This window comes from Anabas testudineus, chromosome 19 (assembly GCF_900324465.2).
Source record: "Anabas testudineus chromosome 19, fAnaTes1.2, whole genome shotgun sequence".
Classification (NCBI taxonomy): domain Eukaryota; kingdom Metazoa; phylum Chordata; class Actinopteri; order Anabantiformes; family Anabantidae; genus Anabas; species Anabas testudineus.
The window spans coordinates 16,880,467-16,894,954 of record NC_046628.1 but is presented as its reverse complement, the minus strand read 5'-3'; the positions used below and the strand labels follow the sequence as shown (position 1 = coordinate 16,894,954).

At 42.4% G+C, this 14,488-nt stretch overlaps 1 protein-coding gene across 1 annotated transcript in view; it reads right to left on the bottom strand.

Annotated features, from left to right (window-relative positions):
* aatkb (apoptosis-associated tyrosine kinase b) overlaps window positions 1-7,587 on the bottom strand; it is a 38,015-nt gene extending 30,428 nt beyond the window's left edge. Inside the window, exon 1 of the mRNA XM_026351958.1 lies at window positions 7,276-7,587. Coding sequence (XP_026207743.1) covers window positions 7,276-7,351 — 76 coding nt within the window. The 5' untranslated portion in view covers window positions 7,352-7,587. The remainder of the gene's footprint in view (window positions 1-7,275) is intronic.
* Between the last annotated feature and the right edge of the window lie 6,901 nt (window positions 7,588-14,488).

The following is a 14,488-nucleotide window of genomic DNA, read 5'->3' as shown; positions in this document are numbered from 1 at the left end:
CAGACGTTCATGCCTTGAGCATAAATATGAATTAAACGTGCACGCTATGAACAACACTGGACTGGTTACCACAGCATGTTAGGTTGTTTTTTTTACCTTATGTAACCTGTTTCTATAACCTGATTCTTGCACACACACTCCCAGTGAACACCGTTACAGAACGGACTGAAATATCAAAGCTGCACTAGTTACTGATCTTATTAAGAACAGTTAGCAACTTGGTGGTGAACCCAGTAAAGCACGTAGCAGCTGGACAATAATGACTACACATAAATTCTAAGGTTGCTTTCTGCCTACTGGATGTATAAATACAGGTAGCATGCTGTTTGCTAACACATTAGCTACATCAACAACTAATTAGACAGGTGATAATAGGCAACTGAATTATCTGAAATAAAACTTCAGATATACAGGGTCTAAATATTAATTCTGCCATATTTGTATGTACATACATTTGTAGACATTAATTAAAAGTTCATTACTGTGGCACTTTCTTGGCACAGACAAACGACTGAAATGGATCATTGGTTTGAAGCAGGAGGAGAGTTTCACATTTTGGCAGCTCCACCACACAATTAAAAAAGGATCCATCAGATCGAAACAGACTCAGAATCTCAAAAGACAAAAACTCCTCAGTGGAAACGGAGGCTGGAGGTGGTAGCAGCATCGCAGAGGTCCCTGCAAACAAGCCCTTGTCTTTATTGGCAACCTTTCCATATGCAATTAATTTGAATGATATAATAACACTTAATGTCAATTAAGTGTCACAACCTACAGGTCTACGGGAAGAGGTTCAGGGGCCTCAGAGGTCAGGAAGGCCCTGGGTCAGAGCCTGAAGAGAGTTTTTGTAAGTCGAGCCAAGAGATTCAAAATGACCCAAGAGAGAAGAATTAGAGAGAAAATGACTAGAGACTATTCACAGAGGGGTAGAAATAGTCAAAGAAAGGAACAAATGACCAAAAAGACACAAGATGACCACAAATGATGATGAATGGCAACTGACACTGTTTATATTGTACACACGGAGCATATTCTGAAAACAGAAATACTAAATTGAAGTTGGGACTTGACTGGCTGATCCAGGCCTGGGTGGCTAATGTTCCAAATATTGGATGAGCTCATCTGTGACCTACAAGAAGCAGGGTAAACAGCCAGAACTAGAACCCGGAGCTGTCGCACAATGTGCAAGCATTCACACATTCACCCACACTGTGCACGGCACAGATGCTCCCCCTTTTATTGCTTAGTCCCGTGTACAATATGTGCACTGTATAGTCGTTATAAAACATGCACTGAATGCATAAGGAGATGAGACACACACACACACTGGACTATGAATATCTCCTCGCTGTCACTCTTTATCACAACATGAGCAACTCCTCCAGCTCCAGCGACTTCGCGTGCAAATTGTAACGTAGCTCAAAACACAGAGAGGATTATTCACAAGCTCAGACCTTGATCAGGCAACGAGTCCTGAAATGCTGAATTAACCTGTAATGAATGGCATCACTGACTCAGTGAGATGCGTTGTCACGGAGACAGCCCAAGGTAGTATGTGCTGTGTTTTGCACACAGCCCGTATGGGTGGTCCGACTGACCCCACTGTTCAACTGTCATGCAGACATTTCAAAGTGGGTCGCTCTCAGAGGACGTGCAGTACTGCACTGAAGTACTTGAAGCACTCCCCCTGTCAGAGTCAGTGTGAAGGTGCTAGAAGCTCAGATTGAGCCTCATTTGACCGCCCTTCATTAAATTCTGCTTCAGGAGCAACAGTGAGTTTTGCAGAATGTGCATCACCTCCCTGGTGCATAGAGGTAGTCGGGGGACGAGACCTAACCTGAGAAGATCAGTGCCGACACTAATCACACCTGTAGAAAATGATCCCGACTCTCCTAAATGCCACTTTAACAATAAACCTCTGACCTTCTTGAATTCACGTTTGTTTTAGTGTGAATTAAAAATCATCATGCGTGAGAGGCTTTGCAGAGTCACTGAAGCAGCAGAGTTACTTCCCCCCCGTCCCACACAGATTAATCCCACCCGTCATTTTCCTGTCACATGTTTGCTCCTCTAACCTGATATTAGCCAAAAAGATGAGATGTGATCTGCTGGGATCAAGTTAAACCAAATAAAAACAAGGTGTGTTTTTCTGTGGAGGACATCAAGATTTCAGTGGGAAGGTGAAATGAATCAGTGTGAGCTGTTCTTACACAGGGGATGGTGCTCGGAGAAGCCAAGTCAAGGAGCTACAGGTTTGTTCTGCAGTCCCACAAGTTCTTCTACTATTAAGCTCTCCGCTTCTCACTCTCATATTTTTTTCCTTCCTCCTCTCTCTCTCTCTCTGCACTTGGACTCTAAACCAATCACCCCATTTCTCAGCCAGGCGAGCGTGGCCAGCAATGAATCCCTCTAAATCACAGGCTTAACAGCCTGCTGCGATACTGCAGGGACTGGGAGGGCCTCCAAAGCACAGTTCATGGAGAGATGGATGTAGAGATGAGGACACAGATAAGAGGATAAGAGAGAAATAGAAAGATACAGAGAAATACATACATCAAAAATAAATCAAAAGCCAAAAAGGAAAAGAATGAATCAACTTCACACTGTAATTATTGATTTAGTAAATGTTCTGCAGTGAGTCAGTGCAGAACTGCACTCAAGTCTGCAAACAGACTAAATAGAGCAAAGACGATAACTGGACATCTCGCTAACAGTGTATTACTGCACAGAAAATCAATTTGTCATTAACGCCTCAGCTGAGAGGTTAAAAAGCAACCAGGAAATTAATTTATTGTCTTAGTACACTCATAATTACACAGACAGCGATTTAAAGAAACAATAGTTCGCTTGATTTCTTCTGGAGAGCAAACCGTTATATATTGTGTATTTTATTGTTAAAGGACTTTGTAAGAAAAGTGCTCTATAAATAAAATGATAACACGTCTCTGCTGTGATGGGTGAGACTGCCACAGTAAGTGAAGATACATGTTGTCAGGGAGAGAATGGATTCATACAGAGTGTTAAACCCACCGGGTCGGGTTGGTGACACAAAGAAGATTAAGAATCAAAAGAAATGTCCTGAAAACATCAAGAGTTATATTTAAAATGTTGAAACCTACAAACTATTAATGCACAAAAGCTCTTTCTGATTTGTCCATCATTCACACAAACAAATAAAAAGCCAGAACTCAAACTGACGTGACAGAGGTGGTAAAACGTTGTCCATGCAACTCTCACCTGTTTCCATGTATCTGTGATTGTGCTAAAATGCTGACACAGGTGCTGTGAGACTCACATTCCCTCTTATTGTATTTCAGCTGGACTAGAGGACAAAAACTCATCAGGTCGGCCACGTATCCTCTGAACAACACAACAACATCTCTGATCAAGCAGGAAGCACACTGTGAAATTTAGTGGCCATCATCAGGAGCTGCAGAGACACAGATGCAGGTCTGAGGACGGAGCAGCAGCACAGAGGAGATTCAGACAGGTGACTGGTGTCACGCTCCATCATCCATCCCATTAATCAAGCCTGAAACAGGCCAAAATGGGCCTGGCAGGCTACATGGAAAACCTTGCTCAAGGGCACCGCTGCACAGATCCTGCATCAGCAACAGAGCAGATAGGAGGGTAAAACTCTCCGAGACATTCAGTGGGAGGATTAAGACATGAAGCTGGGGTTCAACTGTTTGTCTTTAGGTGTTTTAGAGTCCAGGGTGCAGTCGGCTCCAGCACCCGTGCAACCTTTAACAGGAAGAAGCAATTAAGATAATGGATCAGTTCTTTCAGGTCTCGTTTACAGGGTTGAGATAGATCCACTTCATTTACAGAGCAACAGTCAAAGTGTGGCTCCGCCTGCAAACTGGTACAGGAGCAGACTGTCCTCAAGCAAGACTCCGAGTCCCTGCTGCCTGCAGGGCTCCAGTGTTACGGCTGACCCTGAAGACAGCGTCTTCAGAGGATCAATACAGACTAAAGTTTCATTATTATTTTACCATGTGGATTTAAAATCATCATGACAGTGTTTTTACAAAGTGAGTGTGTGTTTTCCTGAATCCACAGAGATGAAGCAGTGAGTGTAGAACTGGAGGGTGGAAAGAAGCTGAATCAGAGACGACAGCAGGTGAAGTAAGCTGAGCAACGTGCAGGAGACTTTTACACAACCAAAGAGCTAAATGATGAGTTTCTCACTGTGTTTTATTTTACAGTAAATAATAGAAAGCTATTAGGAGAAGAAATCACCTTGATCTCCTGCTTCTGGGAAATCGTGATGAGTATTAAGTTAATCTGAGACAATTCATGGACTCAACTGAAAAAATAATTTCCTGATTAAAAAGTAAATTAATTGTTAGCTGCAACTTACTTCACCCTCAGACACCATGAATTTAAACAAGCTATAACCTGGTGGTTTGAATTGATGCTGTGATCTATGGCTGTAACTTGGGGATGTTTATCTTAAATCACAACAGCAGGAAGTTAATTTGAACAGTGGTGAAATAGGGTGACTAGGGATCAAAAATAGATTTTAAGCAATCAGGGGCTATTATGTTTCACAATTCTCACAAGCACACACACACACACACACACACACTCTGGAAGCATAGATGCTATTAGCAATCAGAGGTGCGTCTGCAGCAGCCTCACTTAAGACACTGAGTGTTTCAATACAGAAATGATTATATGTTGAACAAGCTGAAAACAAGAAACAACTCCTACTGACAGATATTCACAACTTACGACCACCGCAGTCCTTTAATCTCCTCACGTCGCAGGCTGTAGCCTGGTGGAGTTGCTCCTAAACGAGGATTTTGAGGCGCAGATCAGAGGAGAAAGCTTTTAGAGGTTGTTCAATTGCTGGAAGTGGCACGAATCCAATTTATACCCACAGCTTTGTGCCATCTTGCCAACAGCCTAAAATGTATTCTGCAAGATTCATTTCAGTCAAAACCTCAGTATCTGCTGTATGTTTATCACAAATGCTGCAGCCTCTCAAGTTATTTCCTCTTCTCAAGATCAATTCGCTTCTCTGAGCTTTCAGCGCAACTTTCTGTGTATGAAGTATAAAAGCCAACAGACGCCTCGCCCCCAGCTACAGCTACAGCCCCTCTCCCCTGGGTTCACCTGCTCCTCCGGCTCTTTGTTCCCCAGCATCTGGACCTGGTAGTTTAGCGATAGCCTTGAGAGAGGAAGGTCCACTGGGCTTTCAGACACCCCACATCCTGCTTCCCTGTCTGTTCTGTGTCCATATAATTAGAGAGTGTGCCTCTGTATGCGCAGCCGGGAGCCCGCTGAGAAATGTGAAATGGATAACCTGGGGCCTGGGAAACCAGCCAGCACTGCCAGTAAAACCACCCCCACCACTGACACCAAGCCCCATCTTTACTGGACTGTGATGTCATCCCTACAGGATACTCATGACCTATGCATCTGTTTTGCTTTCACTTTCCCCACTCCGTAGCTCCATCAGGTTAACCCTCTGCTTTCATTTGGGAAGATAATCCCAGGAGGTTTGGACTCTGATGGACTGAAATCATTTAACTGAATTAAAAATAATTGTCTATCAGTCAATTAAAGAATTTCCTGCAGCATTCGCAGTTGTATGGAACATAAACAAATACTACGAAGCACAAATCACCAGAAATGCATCATTAGTCTAATAAATCCCAAAGAAAGCCAAATAACTGAATGTTCTGTTAATATGTCGGATTTAATCACAAACCCCACTGTCCCACCATCACAAAGTATCCAGATATATGAGGTTAGGTAAATTATTTATTTAGGCCAATATCACGAAGTTGCATCATGAGCCTTTAAAGTCTGTTCAACATACAGAACCTGAGTCCTCAGATATAAAAAACTTAGAAAAGCCTTTAAAGGCAAAAGAACTGGAAGAAACCTCAGACAGAGGAGGGATCTACTGTAACAGACAGACATACTTTGGAAAACAAACAAAACAGAGCAGCAACAATAGGTTTTTTCTTAAAGAACAGAATCAGACAGGATGTAAGATGAAGCAGAAAACCTCTGAAAATGTTCCATTTGGTGGCACAGTGCAGCTCTGGCAACACTTTATATATCTGTAAAGCTCTAACAGACTCCTCCAGACCCAAAAAATACCAGTTGAATCATTTTGAGTCCACTTTCCCCGAATCGCCGCTGAGGAGGTAGCGAGTGCAAAGTCAGCATGACCCAGAGTCAGAAGGGGCCACAGTGATGACAACGGATTTGTCAGGTTTCAGCACCTCGGTCAGCTCCTTCACCGTCGCTGACATGTTTCAGCAAAAGGAGTTTTTACAACAAGTGAAACCTGCACAAAAAACAAAGCAACTCCTACACAACCCTCCAAATTACACACCGATCTATGAACAGTGAAAATACAAAACTCAAATGGAGGATTTTGACCTGTTAAAGACCTAAATGTGGTTCAGTGAGCAGTTCAGGCATCAAGAAAACACAAACCAGCCTGGTTCCAGGTCATACAAAGAGATTAAAACACTTTCTTTTCTTTTTATCATGTGGAAGAAGCCAAAGCTGCTGCAGAGACTAAAGCACTGGAGTGGAGGGGGGGGGGGGGTTACGCAATTCATTTATTGTATTTTGAAAAGGACAGGAGGGCATTATGAAACCAAGGTAGCCATTGCAAGAAAGGCAGCAGTGATGCACTTAAGCATATTTTAATGATATCAAATGGACGACGAGCACATCAGCCTCCAGTCTTTTAATAGCACACTGAACAACAAGCCCGAGTCCACGAACCGGAGGAATAAATACATCTTTAATCCAACAACCACTGAGAACAAGACTGCTGCACCTTTTTGGTTGTCATGGAAGCCACCTGAGTGACAGGCCACTCGCTGCTCATGCTGCATAATGAAATAGGAATTTGGTTTCACCATTACATGAGAAACAATAAGATGCTGAACAGTCTGCTGCTGTTCAGCATCAATTATCCTCCTTATTTCCAGTGCTAATTGGAAAACCCCTGTACCAATTAGAGGAAGCCTCTACTGCTCTGCTCCCACAATCCCTTTCACCTTTCACTTTCCCTTCTGCACCGTAATGCTCCTTTAAACTGCACAGCTGACCCGGGCAGCTGAGAGGAACAAAGTGCTGCCTCGCTTTTCTTTTCATCCCAAACCTCATCACGCAGGAACACACACCGCAGATTAGAAGGACTGCATGATGTCTATAGATGTAGTCATGTACACTGGTCGGCCTACAGTCCACAACTCCAGTACAGTCAAATAGCAGCACACTAGCAGCATTATTCCTCACCTGAGCTGAAATGGGAGCTGAGCGCAAAGCCGGGGCTGAAAAACACTGAAGACATCGTCGCCAGAAGCAGCAGCATCTTCACAACTGGCGCTGCCGAAATGAAATTTAAAAATCAAAACAAAGCTGCGGGGCTTGATGAGCAACAACTAGGAAACACTATTTCTTGAACACGACTTCATTCCTCCTTTCCGAACCGGCCCCTGCTGAATTCTCTGCGCGCTCCTTCATTCCTCTTCGCTCCGGTGCGATGAAGACAGATGCTGACAGACACGCACTCCTGCTCCGGGCCTGGCTGGAAGCTTTTTTATTTTCCTCCTGATCTCCGAGATCTAGATTGTCGCTGCAGATGAGGAGGAGGAGGTCGAGTGGACCCGTTTAACGGCAGTCCAGATGATCCACAATTGGGTTTCTCTTTCTGGCTGCAGCGAATAGCGCACAGCTTCACGGGCACCTGCACGCACAGTCACATCATCCAGAAGCTCTGGTGGAGCAGAATCGAACACGTGACACTTGTGCAATTAAATTAAAACAAATCAAATGTCCGTGTTCGGTCAGAGCTGACGGGAGCTGTCCGAGGTGCTGACAGCAAGAGCGCCATCTTGCTCGCTAATGTGCCCAAATAGAATTTCTGGAGCGTTTTTTGCGCTCTGTGCAGGGGGGAGGGGGCTCAGGAGGCTATGGATAGGCTACTGTGCTGCTCGAACACGTTCAGCTGACTGAAATATACAGTGCATAGGTGGAGAGGGAGGAAGAATCTATTTCTGCGGCTGAACAGACACATTTCTATTTCTAACTTCAAGCTGCAGCCTGAAGCTTGAAAGCAAATATTTCAGTCATGATTTCACTGTTTGTGTGTTCGTGCTTCTTAAGGCAGAACCTGCAGAGGCCTCATCCTCAGCTCCCTCAGTTAGATAAGAGATAAACAGCCTTCCATGAACAGGCTGTGATGTAACACCGGAGAAAGACACACAGCAGGACTTGGCTCTCCGGACTATCCCCACTATAATCCCACTGTTCATACATGCTGGACGAGGGCCCCCTCCCCCAACCAACAACACTCATCCTCTCACAATCCCTCTCCTCTCCCCATCAGATTTGATTCCTGGCAGCAGAGGGACTCAACTTTTCCTTGTGCATCTTACGGGCTTACTATGGTTGTAATTCTTCGCCCACACTGAGCCACAGAAAAGTCGGAGCTGCCAAAAAGGAGAAAAAGATCTGTCTAAGCACAAATCCAGTCTTTGTCAGATTCTCCATCATTCCTTTGTGCACCCTGCTCTTTGTTGCCTGGGTGAATAGTTATGCAACGTATCATTTATTATTAATAGACATATAGTCTGAATGATTTTATATCCTCTGTGTGAACAAGTCATTCTGGCAGCTTCTTTGACAGAAGCTGCCAAGAACACGTAGAAATCTAAATATGGTAAAGCAACAAACTGTTTGTTTTAATAACTCAGTGAGCTGCAGGTTTCCTCCCAACCTCATGTCCTGATGTCTTATTTCTGTTGGTTCTCACTAAACATCTGCATTTTCATGCTGCAGTGAATAAGCACAGACTGTGTGCTCTCAACAACACGGGTAAAAGAATGACGTTCAGTGTCAGAGGAGATGTTTTCTTTAAGAAAACGCAGCAATACCTGAATTGAATGTAAAATACTGCACTACAGTAGAAGTTAAGAGTCTATTAGCAACCGAACACACAAATATCAAGTCGCTGTTCAGCAGGTTAAACGTCTCCTGCTGCAGTTGTGTCATTGAATTAATGTTGGACTGCTACATATGGTTGAAGCAAAGAAAATAAAAACCTTGATCCTCAGAGTGTCGGCTTGTACAAGTACCTCTAAACAGAAGTTAAGTGAAGTAAATGTACATTCAGATACAAACTGGAATTCATTCATTTGCAGTCCATGAATGTTGTGTTAATCATTTATTAAATCTACTATCAAATATAGTAGACAACCTTTGAAAAATACTGTAAGTAGAGAAAATGAACAACTGTGTTTATTACATTTATTTACACATGGAAAGTTTCTATTTTCTTTAAATAACTGAGAAGAACAATATTTGAAGAACATTAACTTGACAAATGCAAATAATTAATTATTGTTTTGTATTTTATCAACTTAATTTAACAAGTTGAGTGAAATTAATTCATTTAGGTTAAATTATGAGTTAAGACTTCGAGTCTGAACAACTAAGTTTCTAAGTTATAAGAAAATATGAAAGTTAGATATTCACTACACTGCTAATAACCATTTCCACAAAGGTCTTGAATGAAAATGTACAGGGTGGAGCTCCAGAGCTGGATCCAGCTTCAGGTGCCATCCTGATACAGAAGCTTCTCATTATGTTCAAGTCTCTGCCTGAAGGTTCAGCTTCAAGATGAGATCTGTGCAAACACAAAAACACTGAAAGGGGCAAAGGTAACACATCAGAAACAATTAATGTGTTGCAATGTGTTTCAAGATTCCCCAAATCTAAAGATCTGGACCTTCAACTAAACAGAGCTGGTTCCTTCATAAAGAACCAAGAGCAAAGTCTAAATATGAATCTTAATATTAAGAGTGATTGTTTTTGAGCAAAAGAAAAGTACAAACACTCAGAGGCAACTGTGATTTCCCTCAAGTGGAGAGAAAGAAACTTCAGTGTGAGCTTTTTTTTTTTTTTTTTTCCACCACCAATGAAAACAAAACTCAAAGTGTGAACATTTGGTGGATTTGTTGAAAATCCAACGAGCGTAAAATATCAGCACACATTACTCCTGAAATGTAAAGTTCAGTGTGGAGCAGAGAGAGCAAACGAAGTCTGAGAAAATATTAATCCCCCATCATCCACAGCTTCAACACATGAAGACACAAAGCAGGTTCAGAGAAAGACGCACAGCTGTCGATGTTGTGCTTTGATGATGATGATGATGATGAAGAGCAGTCTCAACGCTCTAAAGCCTTTTTCAGCTGATTTAAGACGAGTTCTTGTCAAGTCCCTCACGGTGAATTTGTGATTCATCAAGTCAAACAAGTCCAGTCTGATTTGATCAGGTTTGGTTTAGATCTGGTGACTGTGAAGGTCAAACGACCCAGTTACCACCGAGTGAACAGAATCAACGGCACTGGCACCAGGCTGACTTTGAATTTATGTAGACATCAGTCATGAGTCTTTTCCTGCCAGGAGACACAGAAGACCAAAGGACAAACAACCATTACGTCATGTTACTGTTCCTTTGTGCTGCTATAAATCAGTGAAAACAGGAACGTAAAGACCGGACCGAGCTCACATGTTAGATCCAGGTTCCAACAGTATTTTTGGATATTTGATTCCTCTGACGAGAATATTCGTTCTAAATCTTTTCACTCCACTTCCTCCATGTTCTCCTCCTCCTCCACTTGTTTCACTGTCTCATCACGTCAGATGCTGCTCTGATACATTGTGTTGCATGTCTGCTGTTTCCCTGGAAACAGAAAGCAGAGGATGAGATGGATTTCCGAGCAGGAGATTGTGTGCGTTCCAAGTCCCATTTCAAATGTGACCGACATTAACTACAGTATATAATCACTGCTCCTCCACGTTTTTATCAGCTAATGACACCGGCTCCCTGCAGAGGAGCATCATGCAGATCAGACCCTGCTGCATGTTATACAGCAGATTGATGCTGTATATTAATATCACAGCTACATTCAGAGGTTTAAAATAACTAACAGTTGATGTTTCACAGTAAATAGTCAGAAATCTGTTTTTTTAAGTTCATGAATTAAACTGAACATGATCAGTTTCTTCAGAATCCTGATTTATGAGACCAACGTGGAACAAATCTGGACCAGATTCAAACATGTTATCAAGTGTTAAATACTTTGGACTTCGAACTTCTACGTCAGCAACAGTAGGACTTCATCACTTTTGAGGCATTTTTACTTCAGTCTTGAGTCTGTGTGCTTCCACCACCCTGTCCGTCTCCATCCTCACGCCACAAGTCTGAGCTGTCCTCAGGGGCTGATGAGGGGGGATAGCAGACTTGAGGCCCAGCTTTAACAGCCCCCTCTACAGCCTCCATCACTCTGCAGCCGGGCAGCTGCACATGCCGAGTATCTCCTCCGGTTGCACTGTGAGGCTCGTAAAGAAAGTGCCAGCCCCGGGACTCAGTCTCAGTCCGGATCCACTGCACTGAGCTCGTAACCTTTAAAATTCTGTTGACTGAGTATTTTACGACTCTTTGACTTTGTGAAAACCTGTCACGACTGTGTTGGATACGTTTAAATTTAACACTGTGTTAAATGGTTCCCAAGAAACCAATATAAATGAAATCCAGTTCTCAAGGCTCCACGATTGTTACAGCTGACTTTTATAGAGACTCCATGTCCTTAATGTCCAAATAAAAGAAAAGCAATTAGTCTGTCCAACGAATGTCCTGCGTAAACACGTTAAACATGTTCTAAACTAAATGTAAATAACATCCTCCAAAGCTCACGTTCAGTAATTCATGCCACCGACATGATAACATGTCTTCTCCTTCTGTTCCTATTTAGATTGATTGTTGGATTTTGATGGAACAAAAAGCTGTGCTGAGTTTTTAATGTGCTGGCGTCACGTCTACAGTGGTGCTTGAAAGTTTCTAGAGTTTTTTACTATTTCTGTATCAATACAACATAAAAACATCATCAGATTGTGGAATCACTTTATTTAAAAGGGAAATCAGAGTCTGGAAGTTTATTATATATATAATTCTTATTTATTGTCACCATAAAAATCTGAGTTTAAGGCAGAAATGTGTCTCGGCTCTAACAAAAAACTATTCTTGAAGTTCTTAGGATAAGTGTACTCCTACATTTTCTCCTATAGGACCTGAAGCTGGAGTTGTTCTGTGAAGAGGAATGCACTAAAATCCCTCCAAGCTGATGTGCAGTGGGGACGAACAGTTAATTGAACTGTTTAGTTGGTTGCTGCACACATGTCCTTTAATAAATAAATGAATAAGTGGAATGTTACAGTGAGTTGTTTTAGGATTTAAATATACATACAGAGACACAATCAAACTACAAACATGAAGTATTTGGTAACAGCTACTGTAAATGCCCTCAGCTGTAATACATCTGCAGAGGAGAGGGAGATGAGATGAATAAGGACTGTTCATTCAACAATCTCGCTCTTACATGAGCAAATAATTAGAGGACACATAGGGAGAGTAATTAGGACGAGTGAATGGGTGCTGGAGTTACTGTACCTCCGAGTCCTGCAGGCACAAACAAAGTCCACAGGGAAAACAAAGTGAAACTCTGTGAGGAGGAAGGAGGAGGAAGGAGGAGGAGGAGGAGGAGCTCTGACTGCAGGGATACAGATAACGTCCCAGCAGTTTAGTTTAAAATGAGTCTGTCATGGTGACTCTAACAACAGCCTCGCTCCGTCGCTTCTGGAAACAGCAGATTGTTAATTTGTCGACTTATATTAGAAAAACTCATTCAGCTTGTTTACACGCTAAGACCCCTGCTGGCTGCTGCACAGTTCGTTTCTCCATCCAACAAAGGAATTAAAAGGTTTTGTCTTTAGAGCTGCTCTCTAACTGTGCAAGCAAAGACTTCAGAGGAGCCGTCGAATGACATGAGCAGCACACGACAGTGAAACCTTCTGAAAATGATATGTTTATCTCACCTCAGGCCGACGCTGGTTTCCACTCATGACCAGAGAAGTAAAATCCTGAAGTGTGAATGATGAAAACACCTTGATGACATTCACTTCCTGGAAATGTAAAAGATTGACCCCTTTATGGTGACCTCGTCGTGCACTGATTGGTTTGAACATAGACCCCAACCAATGAAATCACAAACGTGTCAGAGGTCCCGCCCTCAGTTCAAGCAGCCTTCCTGTCCTCACCTGATATCCTGGTGTTTTATTCTTTAGAATAATGCATCACTGCCCAACATCCTGTTTCCTAAAGAAAAGAAGAAAATAAAGTGACATTTATTGTATTTTTATCAAATGTATTAATGGAAATGACATTTCACTTCATTTAGAGCAGAAGAAACGTCACAAGCTAAAAAGCAAAGATGAAAAACATGTTTTAAGCCCAGTGCTCTTCACACACTGTAACTGGATCAAACTCTGCATGTTCATACATTCATTAGGGGGCTGTCTGCAAAACTCTGCAGTGCTAATCCACCACGCTAATGTACGTCTGTTAAATGTGACGCCTCAGCTGAGTGGGTCTTTATGGAGTCAATTTCAATTAGGCTCCGAGGCTCGTTGGCTGCTCCAACACACAGTTCAAGGATCTTAATGGGATTAATTATCATGCCAAAGATTTTTATTTTTAAAAAGAGCAGTGTCACTGACACCAAGTGTAACATGTAAGGTTTTAATTTGCTATCCTCCAGTGAAGTAGCACACGCTGTGGTATCAGGCAGTGCCACAAAGGAGAATATTGAACTTTCTGATCAATGGTCATTCAGCTTGAAGGTTTCAAAACGCAGCTCGATAAACTGTCCTGAAACAAACAGAGTACATTTGATCTTAAAAGCTGAGGTTGTGTTGTGGCGGCCATGTTCTCTGCTTCTAGTCCAGGAGTTTAGTGTAGGAATAATTGTGTTGTTTATATTTGAAACAAGAACCACACAGTTTGAATTTCAATTGAATTTATTTCCACAAATAAATGAGGAGGCACAAGAAAAGTAAGAAGCCCCCAACGGGCTTATTACCACAAAAAATACAAATTAAACTCACTGTGAAAAAGAAAAATAAACCTTGTTAAATTCACTCTGGAAGAATTCACTGAACCTTCAGCACAATAAGAATAATTGGAAACATTGAGAAACGGGTGAAGTGGTGGGTGGGAGGTAATCAGACAGCTACAATCTGCAGCTTCATCATCAAGACGTTTCAAACTATACAGAAGCATTTGAAGGTCTGATACAAGTCACAAAGACGCTCCACATGATTAAAGATAATCTGGATCAATTCACGACACAGACGCAGGTGAAAACAATCAAGGTGATGAGTGAAGCTGGAGGAGAGAAACACGGTGGGGAACAGGATCATCATGATTAAAGCACAAACTCGGCGTCGGGCTGCAGCACACAACTGAGATGTATAACTGTGCAGCACAACTGGTTTCGTTCTGCCAGCTCTCTGCCCTGTAGCACCGTGAGTGTGTGAGTGTGTGTGTCGAACAGGCAGAAAACCTGATTACCTGCCTGTCGTGATGCTGGCACGTCGTTCTGCAGTG